The sequence below is a fragment of the Semicossyphus pulcher genome, unplaced genomic scaffold (assembly GCF_022749685.1).
Source record: "Semicossyphus pulcher isolate SPU_LCO1_2020_fin unplaced genomic scaffold, fSemPul1.0.p SCAF_10, whole genome shotgun sequence".
Classification (NCBI taxonomy): Eukaryota; Metazoa; Chordata; class Actinopteri; order Labriformes; family Labridae; genus Semicossyphus; species Semicossyphus pulcher.
This window is the reverse complement of record NW_027211604.1, coordinates 28,295,683-28,313,723: the sequence shown is the minus strand read 5'-3', so window position 1 is coordinate 28,313,723 and position 18,041 is coordinate 28,295,683. Positions and strand designations below refer to the sequence as shown.

Sequence of the window (18,041 nt, the reverse complement as noted above, 5' to 3'; positions counted from 1 at the left end):
CTCGCTATTTTTTGCTATCCATATCAGAGTTAGCGGTTTGCGGTTAGCATTATTTGTTCTTAAAGCTATGAATGCAGTTCTAAATGACGACTATATAGCTTTAGCTAGTGTCACATTATACCAGTTAAACTTCCCCCGGAGTTGCTAAACACACTCCAAGGAAAACAGATCATTATGTCCAGAACTAAACTCACAGCTGAAAGCAGACACGTGTGACAACACTCAACAACCGCTGCATCGATGTTTGGGCCAGGCTGGGATGCTAACACTGGGCTAAGCTAACAAACAGCTGCCTGGGGTGTAACAGTCCGGAGTTGAGTCTGTCTCTCCTTTTATTTTTTTTATGTATTTTATCAAAATACTGACCAGCGTACATTCATGACATGCAATGCTAAAAACATTTCTTTCCGAGAAAATCCAAACAGAGATGTGTCATCGGTTGTTTTAATGCACAAACATTTAGTTTTGTTGCCTGTCTATAATTACATAAGGGATGTTTTCTTTAGCAAAATGACCTTTACTTCTGCTCATTTCTTTTGGCTGGATGAGTAAAGTAACTGTGCTGTAGTGACTTATGTTTTATACGTAGATGGAAAGAAACACTGGTTACTGCAAGTTAATGAAACCACCACTGAGACTCACTTCTGTGTGTTAAAAATGTAAATGTTAACCGACATGTTTTAATCATTTCATAGGAGGGTTTTTAGAGATGCTAAAATAATACAAAGTTATGTATATGATAATGTTTAAAATTGTAATGAAACAGCAAGTCACCAACTCATATATAAGCCTTCTACAGTACATTATGATCTGCAGTGTTTGCACCATGCTGTTTCCTAGCAGGAGTATAATATGACTGTGCTTATAACTGGTCGAGTAAAAATAGAAACCAAATGAAGACGACAGGATTGAAAGAGAAGCACAGTTAAACCTGAGGAAAAAGAAACCTCTGATTTATTGTCTTTTGCACATCATTTAAATTCAACAGGTTTGTAACATCAAGACACCAAGTGATTGAGTTAACTAATGTGCAGCAAATTTAGACACTGTACTTCTTGAAGATCGTTTAATTTCACCATCCAGGACATTAAAAATATGCACACAACAGCTAAATCCACGATAAAGAGTTACTAGCAAGGTTGAGACATATTAGAGCTAAGAGTGCTAAGATACTTAGAACATCAGAAATTACTCTAAATTAATCGTGCTAGTTTGATGTCATTGTTGGCTGTTTGGCACAAATGAGCATGAGAAATGTAAACAGGATGCAGCATGCTAGGTATAGGATGAGAGCAGTCACAGCCCCGCCCATTACGCTATGAAGAGCCAAAATTGAATGGCCAGTCAGGCAAACGGATAAATTATGACTGTAACGATGAACGATCGGCATCGTGACGTTACAATAATCAGAGTTACAGGTGCACACGAGTGTCCTCTCATGTCTGTCTTCATCAACCTTGATGAACGTCCCCATCGGAGGTAATGACAGGGTCATATGTGTGTATTTTAACCGTGTTATCTGAGTTTGATCATAACTGTTAAAAAGTATTTCTTTGTTGTAACGCGTACTGCTGTAATGTAGGCTGTAGTGTAGTAGTAAATAGAGCCATAGTTTCAAGAAAAAAAGATAGCGCAAGCTCTGTGTATCCAGCCGTTTTACATCAGCTCAACCTGCATGCATAGCAACATGTTATTGTGACAGCATATGATGTACTGCTGTATGTTTTATCTTTAATAAATTGAGGTACTCTACACTTAAACGCATTCTACTTTTCATACAGCATGGCACCTGGCACAGTGTGGTCCCACAGAAATATGTGAAATGACGACGACTTTCGGACAGAGCATTACATGCCATGTATTAAGCCTGCATGAGATGACCTCCTCGTATTATATTTTGTAATCAGATTCAGGAAATACAGATGGCAAATAATGATAAATAAAGAGACCAATGTCTCCTCTCTCCTTTTCTCTCCTTTAAAATGAGTTAGTGTTTAGTAGGAGTGTTGAAGCCGATAATTCACAACAAAGTTTGGATCATTTTTGAGTTCAGTAAATAAATACATTCATGTTCTTTGTTTGGAAGCATGTTAAAAACAATCATGTGTTCCCTCCATATTCTTTAAAACTCCCCGATATACAGTCTATGGCTGAAACGTAGAATGTTCGGGGGGCCCCCACTGGGCATGAACCCTGGGGCGGCCGCACCCTCTGCCTCTGCGATTGGTCTGATACAGAGGGCCATACCTTTTTTTTCCTGAAAGAGTAGTTTTAGTCCCTGAACACATCCAAGTAAATTTTTGTCATGAATGTACCTACATAACTGAGCTGACATGAGAACCTGTTACTTGTGCCTTCTCTTACCAATAACCCTGAACCTAAACAAAGATCTGTTTTAGTGCCTAAACTTTACCAAATGGTAACTGTTTCACAACGTTAATCCCGCAGAGACAAGGCTTTCTTACTTATTATGTGCACTCTTCATCGGTGTCTTTTCTGTGGCTACCACCTCCTAACGCAGTGTTCAGAGGTCGTGGTCATTAAACATAATACTGTAGGATTAGGTTGGCAAATGCTGAAACAGATGACGCGAAATTTAAGTAAAGTTAACGCCCTGTAATCAATGTCACTGAGCAAATCCTACCTCACGCAGCTGCATAGATCTGGTATTGCTTGTGTCATAACGTTAGCTGATAAATTATGTTTGCTAACCACAAGCTAGCAATTTACCGGCAAATTCAGCCCTGTTGTTTTGTAACTTAGCTGACTTTACCCACTTAAAACTGTATTTTATACGTATATATCTATAGCGATATTAATTTTGGCAGCTGTTTTAGATTCAGTCTTAAGACGAAAATGCTCATTAGTTTTAGTCACATTTTAGTCATAATTCAATTAGCCTAATACAGGTTCAAACTGCTGTAAAGCACCGTCCTTTCATTAATTATCTCCAGTCGATGTTGTGCATGGTACTATAGATCCTCCAGTTACAGTAGCACACACTGCACATTCCTCTCTTGCCTTATTTGCAGCAGCAGTGTTGATTTTTACCATAAACACTTTTAATATATTCATCATCGCTTCTCATTTAAACAGTCTGACTGAAGCAGGCAGTCGGTGACTGCACCAAATGACGCGTAAAACGCCCCTTTTTCTGTGAGCGTGCACAGAGCCTGAAGCAGAAAGTCTGAGTTAACACAGAAAGTTCATAACCACCTTCATGATACCTTTAAGACATCATCCCCTGTATGGCTGGGTCGGATTAAGGGGGATCTGCACATGTCCCTAAACCAGTTACAGGAATGCATTGCTTGTATTTAGACAGACAGATAAGACGCTCAGTGGGGGAAAATATCATGGATTTTTAATGTCTGACAGCCTACCACTAACATTTTAGTCCCATCTCGTCTTGTTACGGAAAAACATAAAATACGTGTCGTCAGAGTTTTTATTATCCACAATCTATTTTTAGATGCCAATCTCGTCTTTGTCATGGAAAACAGGTCGTTAACGAACATTTATCGTCATAATTTTTGTTAACGAAATTAACGCTACGGCTGCTCATTTCCTAAGCTATGAAACAATCAAATCATTCATTTGTAACACAAATGTTGTTCCCTTTTTTAAATTCCCTTAATAAAGATCTTACAATCAATTAACTTCACTTAGCAGGAGAAGATTAAAATGGGGTTTCACTTTTTAAATTTGGACTGTGAAAAAAAGGGCAAAAATTAAGTATGAAGATGCCCCTGATATTTTAGATATCTAGCATATGTGGATATAAAATATAAATTAATAACATCTTCTTAGTTTCATTTTTGACACAAATTACTGTTAAAATGTACTGAATGTGATTTGTGTTCATTAGTTTCCCACTGATCTACGTATGTGCTCCAGCGACACAGGCCTGTATTCTATGTGTTTACAAAGCTTTGACCCCCGAGCCCATGCTAAGGCTCGGCACAAGGTCAACTGCGAGTCCTCTGGCTGTAACAGAGAAGCTCCCACAGATCCTCCACGTACAGAGCCGGCTGGAGCTGTGGCGGCTTCATGTGCTGAGTAAGTACTGAGAGAGGACAGAGGTGAGGGGCTGAGGCGGGAACCCTTCCAAAAGGACGCTGAGTTCTCCGATCGCGGCAGGACGCGGCGTCATCTCTTCTCTGTGTCTCTCTCAGGTAACGACAGAGAGAGCGGCGGGGGTAGATTATGTGATGTTAGCAGAGCCATGGAGACACCAGGGTCTCTGTAACTGTCTGTACAGGACTATGTAAACCAGAACTGTAGGAAATAACGCCAGTCAGGACAGAAGAGACGACTTCTATGGAGCAGCCTTCTTCTGCACTCAATCACAACCCGTACATCTAATTTATCTGCATGAAATATTAACAAATAAGCTGATCACTTAGATGTAAAGCAGTATCCTGTTTTGATTTCAAGCTAAGATGTTGAAATCTCCATGTCAAGGCATGTGATGGACACAGCATTACATATATTCTTTATTCTTTAGATGAACAAGGTTAGGTTGTAATGTGCGACTTTTAACTTTTAAATTAAAAAAAATGTCTGTATCGTTCAGGCCTCGTCAGACAAGTTCACACAATGCTGATTAAGCCTGTCACTGCTGCGTAAATCGCTCTGTTTTTTCATTAATCCCAAGTCTTTAAATTTGCTGTCCGCGGTAACATTTCAGCTCTGGCTTACCAAGACTTAGCAACATCAATTAGCAATGATTTTTGTACGCGATTTGGAGGAGTTAGCAACCTTTTCAACAGATTAGAAATTGGACCAACGTAATCATGGCAAAGGAATGGAACTAGTTATAAATAATGGAGTAAAGCCTGTGGCGTCCAAGACAACTTCCAGATGCTCCTGCTAAAAAATAAATTTCAGATGAAAGATTCTATTCTACATTCCTACAACACCCAGCCTGCATTGCGCCCCTCTCTCTGAAAGGAACGGCCCAGTGAGAGACACTGGAGTGAAGTACTGTTTTTGCTGCAGGCAACGGCTCAGAGCGGGACAGAATCTGAAATACGACAACATATACTGGTGGATCGTCTAAAATGTCTTCAGGTCTGCAGTCTACATTTCAGACCTGACGATTTAAAGCGAGACATGACATCGGAGGCGGGTGTCCTAGATTGAGGAAGTGTAGTTTAGCGTAGTCTGGCGGAGGTTTTCCAGGGCCCATTGGAGAAGCGGATAGCTTCCTTGCATTTTTTTTCTACCATAACGGCATTAGCTCTTCATAATAGCATGATAGGACTGAGGTTGAAAATCGGTGAACTGGCCCTTTGAGGTATAACAGAAGGGATTGCTGAACATGGATAATGATTGGAGTAGCTTTTCCACACAGGAGAACTCAAAGGGAAGAGACTTAGGGTGGAAACGGATGTCGCCTAACTGCTCTTGGACAGGTTGGCATTTTTTAAATATTTGGAGTATTTCAGTATCACATTTACTCTTCCTGAGCAATCATTCATGTCATTGTGTTAGAAGGGTGAAAGTTCCTATATATTTTTGTTACTACCGGTATTCTTAACACAGGCCCATGACTTTCTAAGACTATTAGTGTTAGGCTTAGTAACGGTAGCTAGTGTCGTTAATGGTCTTTGGAAACTGTTTTGAGATACTATGCAACCAATAATGTCTCAAAAACACCAATGCCAAGTCTGTATGAGCTAAGAAGATCCAGGTTAATGTGCCGTATCATGACTGGTGGATGCACAGCTGTGTGTAGCATGTTTCTATGCAAAGTTCTTTTATCCCTGCCTATTTAATAGTGCGTTTAAAGTAATCTGATTGGATAAGAGGCATTCAGTGAGTGATGGGACTTTTCACTCTGTGTATCACTCCGCCTCAGCCAGGTTTTCTGAATACTGGTAATTAACATCACAGCAGACGGTGTATGTCTGCATTGATCAAGCTGGTACCTCTGAATCACACAGCAGAATCTTATGTCACTGGTTGATGATCAATTAAAGTGCAATTAGAGTGCAGGAGAATGTTTGGTTTGCCTGGCAACAAAAGTCCAGTTATGGGACTAGTTAAGTTAGTGGATCAAAAAATAACTGATTATTGATTAGAAGTTGGTTAGAAGGTGATAGTATTAATAAATATGTGTCGTATAATAGCCTATAACTGTATAGTTGCTTGGTCACTATTTGTCCTCCCTCACCAGAGTTTCTAGAAAATTGTTTGTCCTACACGAAAAAGGATCCTTGTGACGTTCCCTTTGCACAGTTTCTGTTGTGCAGACATTTAGTTTTAACAAATTGCATGCCACTATCATGTAATGCGTTGCAAAGAAGTAGGGGTCATTTCCCATCGATCTCTTGTCCTGCTTCTTGTCTGTAAAGAAATGTACTGAATCCCATAGAGGCCAAAAATCAAATACTATGGGTTATACAATCATAAGTCCATGGACATGTCCAGGCAGGTCTGTCTTTCAAACTGCAGTTGTTTGCCGCCAAATGAAATTACCGTACTCCTCAAGATAGTTGTTACTTTTACTCAATAAATAAATGTTTTAACCCGTTACCACGTCATGGCGATCACTGCAACATTTGCCCAGCAGCTACGATGATAATTTTATGTAGTCACTCACGTGTCACATCGTTAGAAAGCTAAGATTCTCAAGACTCTATTGATATAAACCATGAAAGATACAATCACCACAATTACAAAATTGACGTAACTCACCGATGAAGGCTCACTGTATTCCACTGATGCATATTTTTTTCATAAATTCACTCCTGGTACATTGCTTAAGGTCCAGAAGATGCAGTCCAGTAAAGTATTAAGTCCTTAAGCATTATTCCATCAATAACTACCCATGGATCGCCATTTGTTGTTACTAATCGAACGTCGGAAATGCTGCATTTCCCCGTATATTTACTGTAATAACTTAATATTCCTAGCACTCAAAGTTAGTGAAAATGGCAAGCTATGAGAAAATGAAGTGAACACCGGCAAGCCAACAAACCGTCCCCACCGATTCCCAACTAAGATCCCGCAAAATGGAGCGAGAATTAGGATCATACATAAAACAAGCAGGAGAGCAATCTCGACATATTTATGATAAGCTAGACATGGTTGATGAGGAACGAGCTATGATCCGTAGGGGAAATCCGCTCTCACTGTATGTCGGGCTTCATACCGTCACATCAATAATGGCAAAGCCCAATTTGGTAGTTACTTCCAGAAGACCGGCTCCTCAACTATGAGACAACACCTGAATACAAGATTATTTACGCCCATCCAGGCAACCGACACAACCAGCAGCTACACCTCATACCCATCTAAAACCATACCAATCTCTGAATCACTCAGACACGAGAGAAAGCCAGCCAAACCTGAGAGAGGAGCAGCATCAGGAGAATTTGATGTATGAGATTACTTTGTCGGGAAGATGCAGAAGCCCAAGCACCCATGCAACCCCAAACCGTCATCAGGAGCACTGCACTCCATAAAACATTCGTTAGTCTCCATGGAAGATGAGATTTCAGCGACCAAGAGCACATTGGTAAACCTTAGGAGTGCCCTGTCTTGCCTTGCATCGGAGATGGCATTGGGAAATAGCGCAACAATGTTGGCGATCAGTGCAGTTTTGTCTACAGTGCGAACTCTTGAGCAGTCAATTGGTACCCAATCAGGTAGGCTCAAGTATGTATCACCAGGAGGAATTGCACCCAAAAAACATCTTTCCTTGGCTGCATCCGAAGGATACAAACACTCACTGTCATCGTTTGCTGCTTCGAACATTATTTCTAGGAGTATAAGAGATCTTAATCATGCAAGATTGGAACATGCTATAATGTCAAGCTCTTCTAGAATTGAAGTTCAGAAGATACGCGAGTGACTGGAAAAATCCTTGATTGAGCAAACAGACTCCGAACAAAGTGGAGCTAACGAAGACAAAGGAAGCATGACTGGCCAGCAACAACCAACGCCGACCAACAGAACTCAGTCTTGTTCCAGGATAATGCTGGACACTGTGGATTTATGTGAATCTATAATGCTCCAGGGCATGATTGCTGTTACTGAAACTCAAGTATCAGACTAGATGACGGGAGCTCCACTGGCGGCAACACAGACGACGAGGGAGATGGAAACGACCCATCCAGAAATTTCAATCTACCATTTCACTGTTTAAAATAACTGTATGGTCTTTGTATATAGTTCAGTTGCACAGATTTAAAATTCCTTAAAATTCATAGCACCTAATGTATGTTTATGCTAGCGAAGAGAAATTCAGGAAAAAAGCTCAATGATCTGTCACACATGGACAACAGATACCTTTAGAAAGTGACTTACCAATAAAGAGGCTCATGTGGCAAGCCACCACTGTCCTGAAGGATTCACTGGTATATGCGACACACAGCATGGCAGAACCATTCCATCCACCTGGTGTCGTGATGCTACCTGTCGAAAGCAATGGAGCCGCAGACAAGCTCCACCGCAGCGATGTGCTACACCGGCACCGACTTTAATATAGAGACTGATACTGGATTGTGAGGGATGCACCCTGAATATAATCAGTCATGATTATTTGAAGCAGACTGCAGTCATCGTCAAAGCAAACCCAAAAAATCCCTAAGACCCCAAGCTGAGAAGCTACTGAATTATAGAACAGTATTCTTCCCTACACTATGGAGCTCAACTGTAATTTGTGAACATGCCCTGCTATTTGTCTTCGTTCAGACAATTGTCACACTCTTCGAGCCCCTTGCCTACACCCTGAATGTAGTGGCCCACCTGACACCCAGGTCCGGAGAAATCTTAATCGCGTGTCTAACTTTTGACGTTGAGCATTACCCTGCAATTTTGGAACAGGCCCAGTTCAATGTTACCCATCGAAAGTATAAACTCTTGATCGGGTCTAGGTCGACCAAGAAGACAGGGCTACAGGGCTCAGCAGGAGATACTTGCGAATACGGTAGATGTGATGTTTCCCCACCAGGCTTGCCCCTTCCTGTGGCGGTTCTCAGACAAGATGTTTGTTCAGCTTTATCTTTGTTATGTTTATAAGATTGTTCAGTAGAAACCCAGTTTTCTACAAAGGTCAATATAAAGGAAGAACCGATTGAAGGAAGGCAGTTGATCTGCTAAGTCCAAGAATAAAGGCCGGTATCCCATGGCATTCAGAGTGTATGGTCGCTAGAGGAACAGACTTGAAAAATAAGTTTAACCATAGGCCAACCAGATTTTTTAGTTACAATGGATGACTACTGAATGTGCCTTCTTGATTCGACCTTTTGCCTGCTGTGCCCCTAATATCTGGTTGTTTCTAAATCTTTGTATGTGGAAAGTTCAGAAGAATTTGAATTACGCCCGTTCCGGTATCAAAATGGAGGCGAGCTTCTTAGCTTTCTATAGAGGTCTCATTTGAACCAATGGGAGCTTCCATTACTGATTCTCAGCCTACAATAGCCAACAAGAGTCGGTGTTGAAGGAAGGTGCCTGTCCCCCTTTGACTGAAGGCAGAGCCGGCCAATAGCAACCAAACAAAGTGTGATTGACATTTGCTAAAAGCCAATGAAATTCTGAAGACAGCAATATATGATGCGTCTGGGTAACTCTAGATGCAAACCAAGGAAGGCGGAGCGTAAAGGGAAAAGTGGTCAGGCTGAGCCGGCTGTGTCTGTGCGCATTAGCTGTGTAACCTAGGAAATCCGTCTTAGACCCGTCGTTTTGGACTGTAGACCCCTCAAAGTAATGATTATATTGTATAACATACACATATATATTTATATTACTATATATTTATAGATAAATAAGCCTTAGTTTGAGTTATGAATGCTCATTTTGTTGTTTGCTTTCCTGTGTGTTTCCCTGTGTTTCTGCTGACCTGTAGGTGTTTGTGTGTGTTATATAACATATATTACTGTATATTTTGACATAAATAAGCCTTAGTTTGAGTTACGAATGCGTATTGTCGGCTAAAGTGCAGGAAGTGTCATGCAAAGACGCCAGTAAAGTGCTCGTCCTGTGACATGCAGTTGTGCTTTGTACTCGCCCATGACTGTTCTAATGGCTACCATGTTGCTAACAGCCTGTGAATTACATACAGAGGCACCAGTGAGGGGCTGTTGCAATGACTGCCATGTTACCAAAAACCTGTAAAAAGTTGATTTTGTAAATAGATGTGAATATGTGTGTGCATGTAGATATGTAAATAGTTTTCTGTCTGCTACTTTTTATATAATCTTTTTTTTTTTTTTTTTTTTTTTTTTACATCCATAGCACTGGTTTTGACTCTTTTATATGCACACGTTTAGTTTCAAAAGGGTGAAGTACTAACAGTGAATCTAATAGGGTACCGCCAAGTGTCACTATTCATTAGAGCACTAAACCATGTCTGTAGCTTTAAGCATTCAAAAGTTATAGCCGTTTGATCCTCAGTAAGTGGCCTTGGTTACCATGGGTCCTTTGGGGTCTCCAAACGGTCCATTCTGGAAAATGCATGGAAATACCTTCGGAAAAACAGGTGTAAAAAAAGTCATTTTTTGTCTTATTCTTATCTTCTTTGGACTGAGACAAGTTTATAACTTCTGATAGGGCCCCATTGTGTTTTCCAGGTCATACCTCACAGTGTAATCCTCTGCAGGCTTTTTTTGTGAAGAAAAATTCAGGCGAGAATGACAATATCAAATTTCTGTGGAGTTCCAAATTAAATAACTCAATGCCAGTAGCACTGACAGTGTTACTGACTGCTTGGGGAATAAATTCAGTGTCTTACCTTTCAAATAAGTCCTACACCATGCATATACTCCAAATGGTGCAAAAACAGACCTTTATTTACTCTTTTAATGCTTTTTCTAGGCGCTTTAGGCAAAATTAACAGGAATAGTAAGGGGTTTAAAAACATTTAAAATATACCCCGTCACATCCAACCTCAGTTAACTGTGGTTACACAATTATAGATGCTGACACTTAGTGATACATAGCTAGTATCTACAACTACAACATCCTTTTCACTCGTTGTGTCTTCTGTTCAGTCTGATGTTGCCAGCAGGCCTTCTAAGTTTAATTTTAATACATACAAAATCTTATTGTACAATATTACATCAGCTGATTGCTGGAGATGATTTAAGAACCACACCAAAAAGAACTACCAAGTAATTCACAATAAAGGACAAATGATACTATGGCTACAACTAACAGTTTTTAACTAATCTGAAGAGTATCTTCTTAATCAATTTGTCTTGTCTATAAAATGTCAGATATGAGGAATAAACATTGAATACAATGTGCAAAAGTGGAGCTTCTATTAATTCTATCATTCGTACCAATATATGGGGAAAAGTTAGAAATGTATGACCTGTTTAAATTCAAAATGTAAGGTCCTTTGGAAGTACTTTGCCTTATGATCCATCAGTGAACTAAAATTGAGTTGTTTGCAATGAAAATGGAAGTAACTAAGAAGCAGAGCCGCCCAACGGGAACAGTCGCTACACCAAGCGTCTGGCGGTGTGGAACCACTGCAAACTCATGCGGCTGAAAATTCTCTCCCATTCATTGTGAATTTCAAGCGGCTGATTTGCTGATCAAAGCATGCTGGGATACCTATCAGCTTTTCCTCCTCATTTTGTCATAATCATCCATTTAAAGAAAACGGTGATATATTTTTAGTAAATAAACCATGTAGGGTGTTGGTTTGATTAAAAGACTCCAACAAGTGACCAGCGAGGCTGGGCTGACGCGAGTATAGGCAAATTGGTCGCATGCAGTGGGTCCACACTGTGAGAAACATTGTGTGGAAGTATTTTGGCTTCAGTGGTAGAGTTGATCATCTCTCAATCGGAAGGTTGGAGGTTCGATCCCTGACTGCTACAGTCACATGTTGAAGTGTCCTTGGGCAAGACACTGAACCCTGAATTGCTCCCAGTGACAGCCATCGGGTATGAATGCATATCTCCTGATTGGAGATTGGCACATAGGCCTTTGCCATCAGTGTGTGAATGTGTGTGTGAATGTGACATGTACTATTACTAGACTAGAAAAGTGCTACATTTACCATTTACCGTGTCAAAATAACATCCCAGGTGTTTCTGTCATGATTAAATATGACTGTGTACTAATATACAGGCAATATTCAAACCAACATGATAATCTGTCCTAATTAGCCATAAAGTGCCGCAAAGATTCAGGAAGTTAACCTGGAAAAGAAGTTAAAGAGACATCACCTTAAAGCACAAAATCATTGCACACACTGGCTGGTATTCAGAAGTCAGCTGTTGAGCTGGTTTTTACATTGTGACTGAACTAAGCTGAGGTGGTTTAACATGAGGGTCTGGACTACATCATGACAAACCTGCAAACACATGAGGATTTCATCATCAGGTAATATACAGTTGTAGTTGCCTGTCTTCATGGGCCAGGGTTATAATTGGTTACAATGCTGTCTTATGAATATTTAATACTACTGTATATACTACACAAAATAATGTGTAAAAATCTATAGAGTCTAATGAATTTCTTAATGTATTCAATATGAAATTAATAATTAAAACACTTGGAAATGTCAACAAAACCTCTCAGGATATTATTGTCTGAGAAGTGAAGACATTAAACAACCTCTAACTCTGCAACATGTTACACAGCCTTTTTATTTTAAAACCCACATGTAAAATCTGCCGTGTTTTAGTCACAGCCTGTGCTTGTGTAACTCCTTTGCTTCTAGAGTTCAAGTTTAAGTAAGAGAAATAAGCATCAAATAAACACATTGCTGACAGCAGACACTTTGCACCATAAATCATTGTGCATGGATATATTTAACCCTGCTGCAGCGTTTGGCCACTGAAATGCATGAAAGGAATCGTACTTATCTTCTATTAACCAGCCTCGTTTTCCCAACAAGAAAATGATTATAACACTTACAAAAATGGAGATATTACAGGATTCCAGCTGCAAACATGGCTCCTGTCTGACATTTTGCTAACGTTCATGTGATGCTTGGGGGCTGAATGTAAAAGAGCACTTCCTGGTTTAACCACATCAGAAATCTCTCCCCATCCCCCCAATCTGAATCAATAGTTATACATCATGACACATGAACAGTTCTTACCTAAAGTCTTAAAGCAGAAGAATCAGAAAGAAAAGAAAATTGTTGGACCAACTGAAAAATATCACCACCAACGTTAACACACTAATCTCTATCAATGTGTCTGCAGATAAATCCTGTTTCTGTAGGAGAGGGGCAAGATGTTCGTGTTGGAAGCGTTCTAGTACTGCCCACTAGCGCATCCACTGTAATGCAATCCCAGATCCCGTCAGCTGAAGAAAATGTAGCATTTTATTCATGTCTAAAAAGAGACATCTGCATGAAACTACAGCTTACGGACTGGTTGTAGATGTCGTCTCTCTTATTCTTGTGTCTTAAGTTGCAGTGTAATTCTGATTGAAATCATTCCGGTTGAACATTTCGGGTCTACTGTTTACATGGGGTGTGATCCATTACGATCTGGCGTTAACATGCGCCGACGCATCCAATCGGAATAACTGTGTGACATGCGCACATTACGCATTCGGTTCGGCGTGTTTTATATCAGGTCAAAATGGTAAATGGACCGCACTTATATAGCGCATTTCTAGTCTTCCGACCACTCAAAGCTGCTTTTACACTTTCACATTCACCCATTCACACACTCATGTCAGAGGCCTAAGTGCCATTTTCCAATCAGATCTATGAACATTCATACCCGATGGCTTTGCCTTCGGGAGCAATTTGTGGTTCAGTGTCTTGCCCAAGGACACTTCAACATGCGACTGTAGCAGTCAGGGATTGAACCCCTGACCCTCTTGATTGAGAGACTCTACCACTGAGCCACAGATAGATGGAGATCTTTTGTCTGTTCAGCGCAGTAGTTATCGTTGTTATGTTGCTGTTTAGCAAGCAACACAACGTATCAGCTATATCGAGCTGTCCAATAATATTAGGGTCTCTTAATGTTTGAATTAAAAATATTCTCTCCGAGGGTGTCGGTTTAACTCGGATGCCGCCATCTTGTGAAGCGTACATCACCAGGCATTTACGTCAGGACGGAGGGCATGCGCAGAAGAACGGCGTCAGGGCGAGATCGGGTCAAATCGTTTACATGGTACAATTTTCCATTTGATGGGTTATTGATGAGGTTTGAACCACACCTTTGCAACCCTTTATTCAGACTGAGGTGTTTATATGGGGCATTTTTATTGGGTTTGGGCTTTTAAACTGATTATAATTGGAACATTAGGCTCCATGTAAGCTATTGATTAGTGCATTGTGAAAAGTCTTGGCCAGGATATCCTCCATCGTTTGCATTTAGCTACATCGGAAGCCCTGAAGAATCGGGGGATGTACCGGGGTCCCAAGATTGGTAACACAAAAATGAATTAAGTGTTTCAAATCAAATTTAGTTTGTTAAACACTTGTTTTGAAATTGATCGTTTGTATGTTACCAAGTAAAGTGATTTTTGAAAATATGGTCCAACAATTTTCTCTTTTTCAGTGTTAAACATGCCGAACAAAGGAGACACATTTTTACACAATGCACATTTCTACATGACAAGCAAAGGTAGCTGTTTATGCAAACTTCACACAAGTGCACTTACATCTCATATTCTCTGCATGTCCCCGTCATGTGACTGAGCTGATACATTATTCTGATAGCAGCAGCATATTTGTGCTTAAACCGGCCATATGCAATATGCTATTAGCAGAAATGGAGTCTCTCAGGCTAATTTACATCTGAAGAGCTTCACTGAGGCAGAGGGCACTGGGAACATTCGGTGTGGATGGGATGCTGCTCTGTCAGGGAAGCAAAGCATGATGGGAATGCAGGGATGAGAAGCGAACCTGAGAATGTTTTCATGATATGAGGCGATCAGCTGTGTGTTCCTATCAGATACCATTTTAAACCCACTGACTGAAGGCCTCCTCTGCTGCAGCGTGTCCTCTATATGATTCACTGTAACCTCCATATCTGAGCGATGAAATTCAGAAGCTCTAACCTCAAAAAGAGCAGAGAACCACAGGGATCACACCACCTGTGAGCCTGGAAACAACACAGCCGGTGTAGCATTATAACCTTGAGACTGTAATTCAGGATGTCCCCGAGCCAGGTGATGAAATGAAGCTGAGTGATGACACCTCTCACACTTTCACTTATCCTATTTTCCTGCCACCACACCCTCCGTCCACACTGTTTCTCATGTCATGTGCTCTGCCTGGCATGGTACGGCTCACCTGACCCTCTCTCGCTCCACCATCATGCCCCTGGTCACCTCCACTCACCTGCTCTATCTTGGCCAGCCATTCCTTATTGCGGGCCAGTTCCGCCATAAAGGCCTGGTGCTTCAGCCACTTCCTGTGTAGCTTCTGAGCCTCATCCCGCGCCGTGTCTCGGGCCATCAGCATCTTCTCTTCCACCCGCTGTCCCAATCACTCAGCTAGGGGAGACAAAAATAGCCACCATCAGGAGCTCCGACGCTGGAGCCGGCCTTTCTTCTCCCCCCCTTTCCCCCCACAGGACGTCCTGCCTGCCTCGACGCAAGAGCCGCCCGCTCCGCTCTGCAGGGGCCTGGGTACCTGTGCTGTCACCACCCACCCCAACCCCCACCAGACACCCTTTTCTGGAGGAAAAAAATCAAGATAAGCACCTCAGCAGCAGTGGTAGCAATGGAAGCACTCAAGCCCTTCCTTTGGGTCGCCCCTGGGTCCTCATGCCCTACCACTTCATGGGTCTTGCGGTCCTGATGCTGCAGTGCCTGCTAGCCAGTCTCAGAGAAGGCAAAAACAAGCAGCCAAATAGAGGAAATGCGCCAATGACAACAGTGCTAAAGAATGACACACACATCCAAGATTCCTCGCAGGTTCCAGCTCCGAATGACGATTACAATCCAGCCATCAGAGAAGGAGAAGATGTAGCTTTAGCCACAGCAGAATCCTTCAGCCGGGGCAAACCTGACCATCCAGCACTCGCCAGTCCCGGTCAATCTGTAGTCCTGTCTAATGATGCTGTAGACAGGAGGAGGAGGAAGAGTTGGAGTGGGAGGAGCAGGGTGAATGGGATGCAGAGGCAGTGCAGAGGAGGCCGGATAACATAAGCTATCCGCTCTTGAAATGCATCGTTCCCACCGCTGCAAAAAGATGCACACGCAGGCTGCTGTGAGAGAGCAGCACTATTTTCTCCCCTCACTTCCCCTTCCTCGTGTCCCCGAACAGCTCAGCCGCGGTTGGTGCATGCTGCTGCAGTCCTTGCCTCTCAGCTACGCTCCTGTGTGTGCGTGAGTGTGTGTGTGCGTGAGTGTGTGTGCAATCACAATCAGCACTGCAGTGCCGGAGCAGAGAGAGGAGAGAGAAAGAGAGCGAGCAGGAAAAGGAGGGGGGAGACAGCAAGAAGAGGAGAGGGGGAGAGGGAGAGGAAATGGAGAAAGGGGGGAGCGCCAGAGCAAAAAAAAAAAAGAAGAAGAAGAAGAAGAAGAAGAAGGGGAGAGCGAGTCAAAAGAGGGAAAAGATGGTGTTGGTGGGGGGGTAGTGAAACAGAGAAAGGAAGAGAGAGCCTGCGTCATCCCTCAGTGTCACCAGGGACATTTCTCTGCACTAGAAATGACTGCACTCGGAGCGGGAGCAGGATTTGGGAAGGAGGGGGGAGGTGTCGTTTTAAAAACAGCTGAATGAGAGGGAAGGAGGACGCATGCACACATGGTCCACGGTGCAGCTGACTGATTCGGATCACTCTCCCTCTGTGAGGGGACCTGCATGTGATGCTGCTGCTGCAAATATGTCACACACAGGCTGCACACATTTCACTGTGTAGCTAATAAAGACAATATTATGTTATCAAAAAATGTGTTCAGTCTTCAGTCTGCGTTTGTGCTGCAGCATCAGACACATTTCTTATTTATATACTGTTCTGTAAAAATACCAATTTTTATCAGATTGAGTCATAGTAGCATCAGGAGCTGATTAAAGTTTCATGAGTGGAAGGCTGAAGTGGAGCACTAACCTAAAACACCAAGTTTTGTTGTTCAAGCCTTTTTTATATTTGCGTTATATTTCAGCGTTCAGCTCAGAATTTTAACAGATTGTCTCTTTATTTTCTTGAACCAACAGATGCCGTCTCTGTGGTTTATAACTGATACCCTTTATGTTACACTACACTCCATATCAACGTAACCTAAGGGAAGTAGTGCCATTGTTGTACGGTTGTTACGCAGCTAAAAAAAATGTGATTCAAATCTCGTTCAGCTGCAAGATTAGTTCACGAGACCCGTTCACCGAGTCATTCAGTGATACGTCCGGTTTACCCGTAACGACAAAGAAACAACTCACTCCCTCCTTCCTCACTCTCACTCGTTCACGAACGATGAGAGATCCCGTTGCATTCACTGGTCTTCTCGTAAAATCACGATACAACGATTACTTCTGAAGTTATAATGTCTTAATAATTGTTGGCTCAATATGTTGGTTTTCTCGAGCCAGAAGTGGGCTGGGGAGGTGTGAGGGAAGCAACACTTAGCTTTTGCTCTGAGCTGTTACACTGAGCGCCCCTACAGGCCTGGAGCACTTCCGCTGTGTTGACGGGATTTGCAGTGTTTTTCTTTTGCACGTTTTCTTGGTTTATGTGTTTTTGACCTCGATCGTTTCTGTATTTCCGACACGTTTAATGTTGATGCATTTGTTTCAGCTTTTTTCATGTGCAGCGTGTTTCCATCGTTGCATTTGTTTTGGACTTCTGCATGTGTTTTTGAATTTGCAGCCCGTTTCTTGTAATGGAAACCGTTTGGGCTGTTGAAGCGCCATTGTCCATGTTGGCAGGTTGGGAGTTTTTAAAATCAGGTTTCTAAAATGTCCAAAAGGTAAAAATGGATTCAATTCAATAAAAATGTAATGCCTGGATAAATACCTGACATGTCTGACAGACGAGGGCGACTCACAGTATTTAAACTTCTGAGCATATTTTTATCCATGTAAAAAAACAAAGTACATTTACTGTTAAAAGTGTTTCCACCACAGATTTGTGTTACTTTTTTTGTGCTTGTGTTTCGGCGTGTAG

At 41.8% G+C, this 18,041-nt stretch overlaps 1 protein-coding gene across 1 annotated transcript in view; it reads right to left on the bottom strand.

Moving 5' to 3' along the window:
• sptbn4a (spectrin, beta, non-erythrocytic 4a) overlaps positions 1-15,510 on the bottom strand; it is a 41,992-nt gene extending 26,482 nt beyond the window's left edge. The window contains exon 1 of the mRNA XM_069673864.1: positions 15,278-15,510. Coding sequence (XP_069529965.1) covers positions 15,278-15,400 — 123 coding nt within the window. The 5' untranslated portion in view covers positions 15,401-15,510. The remainder of the gene's footprint in view (positions 1-15,277) is intronic.
• Positions 15,511-18,041: the final 2,531 nt, after the last annotated feature.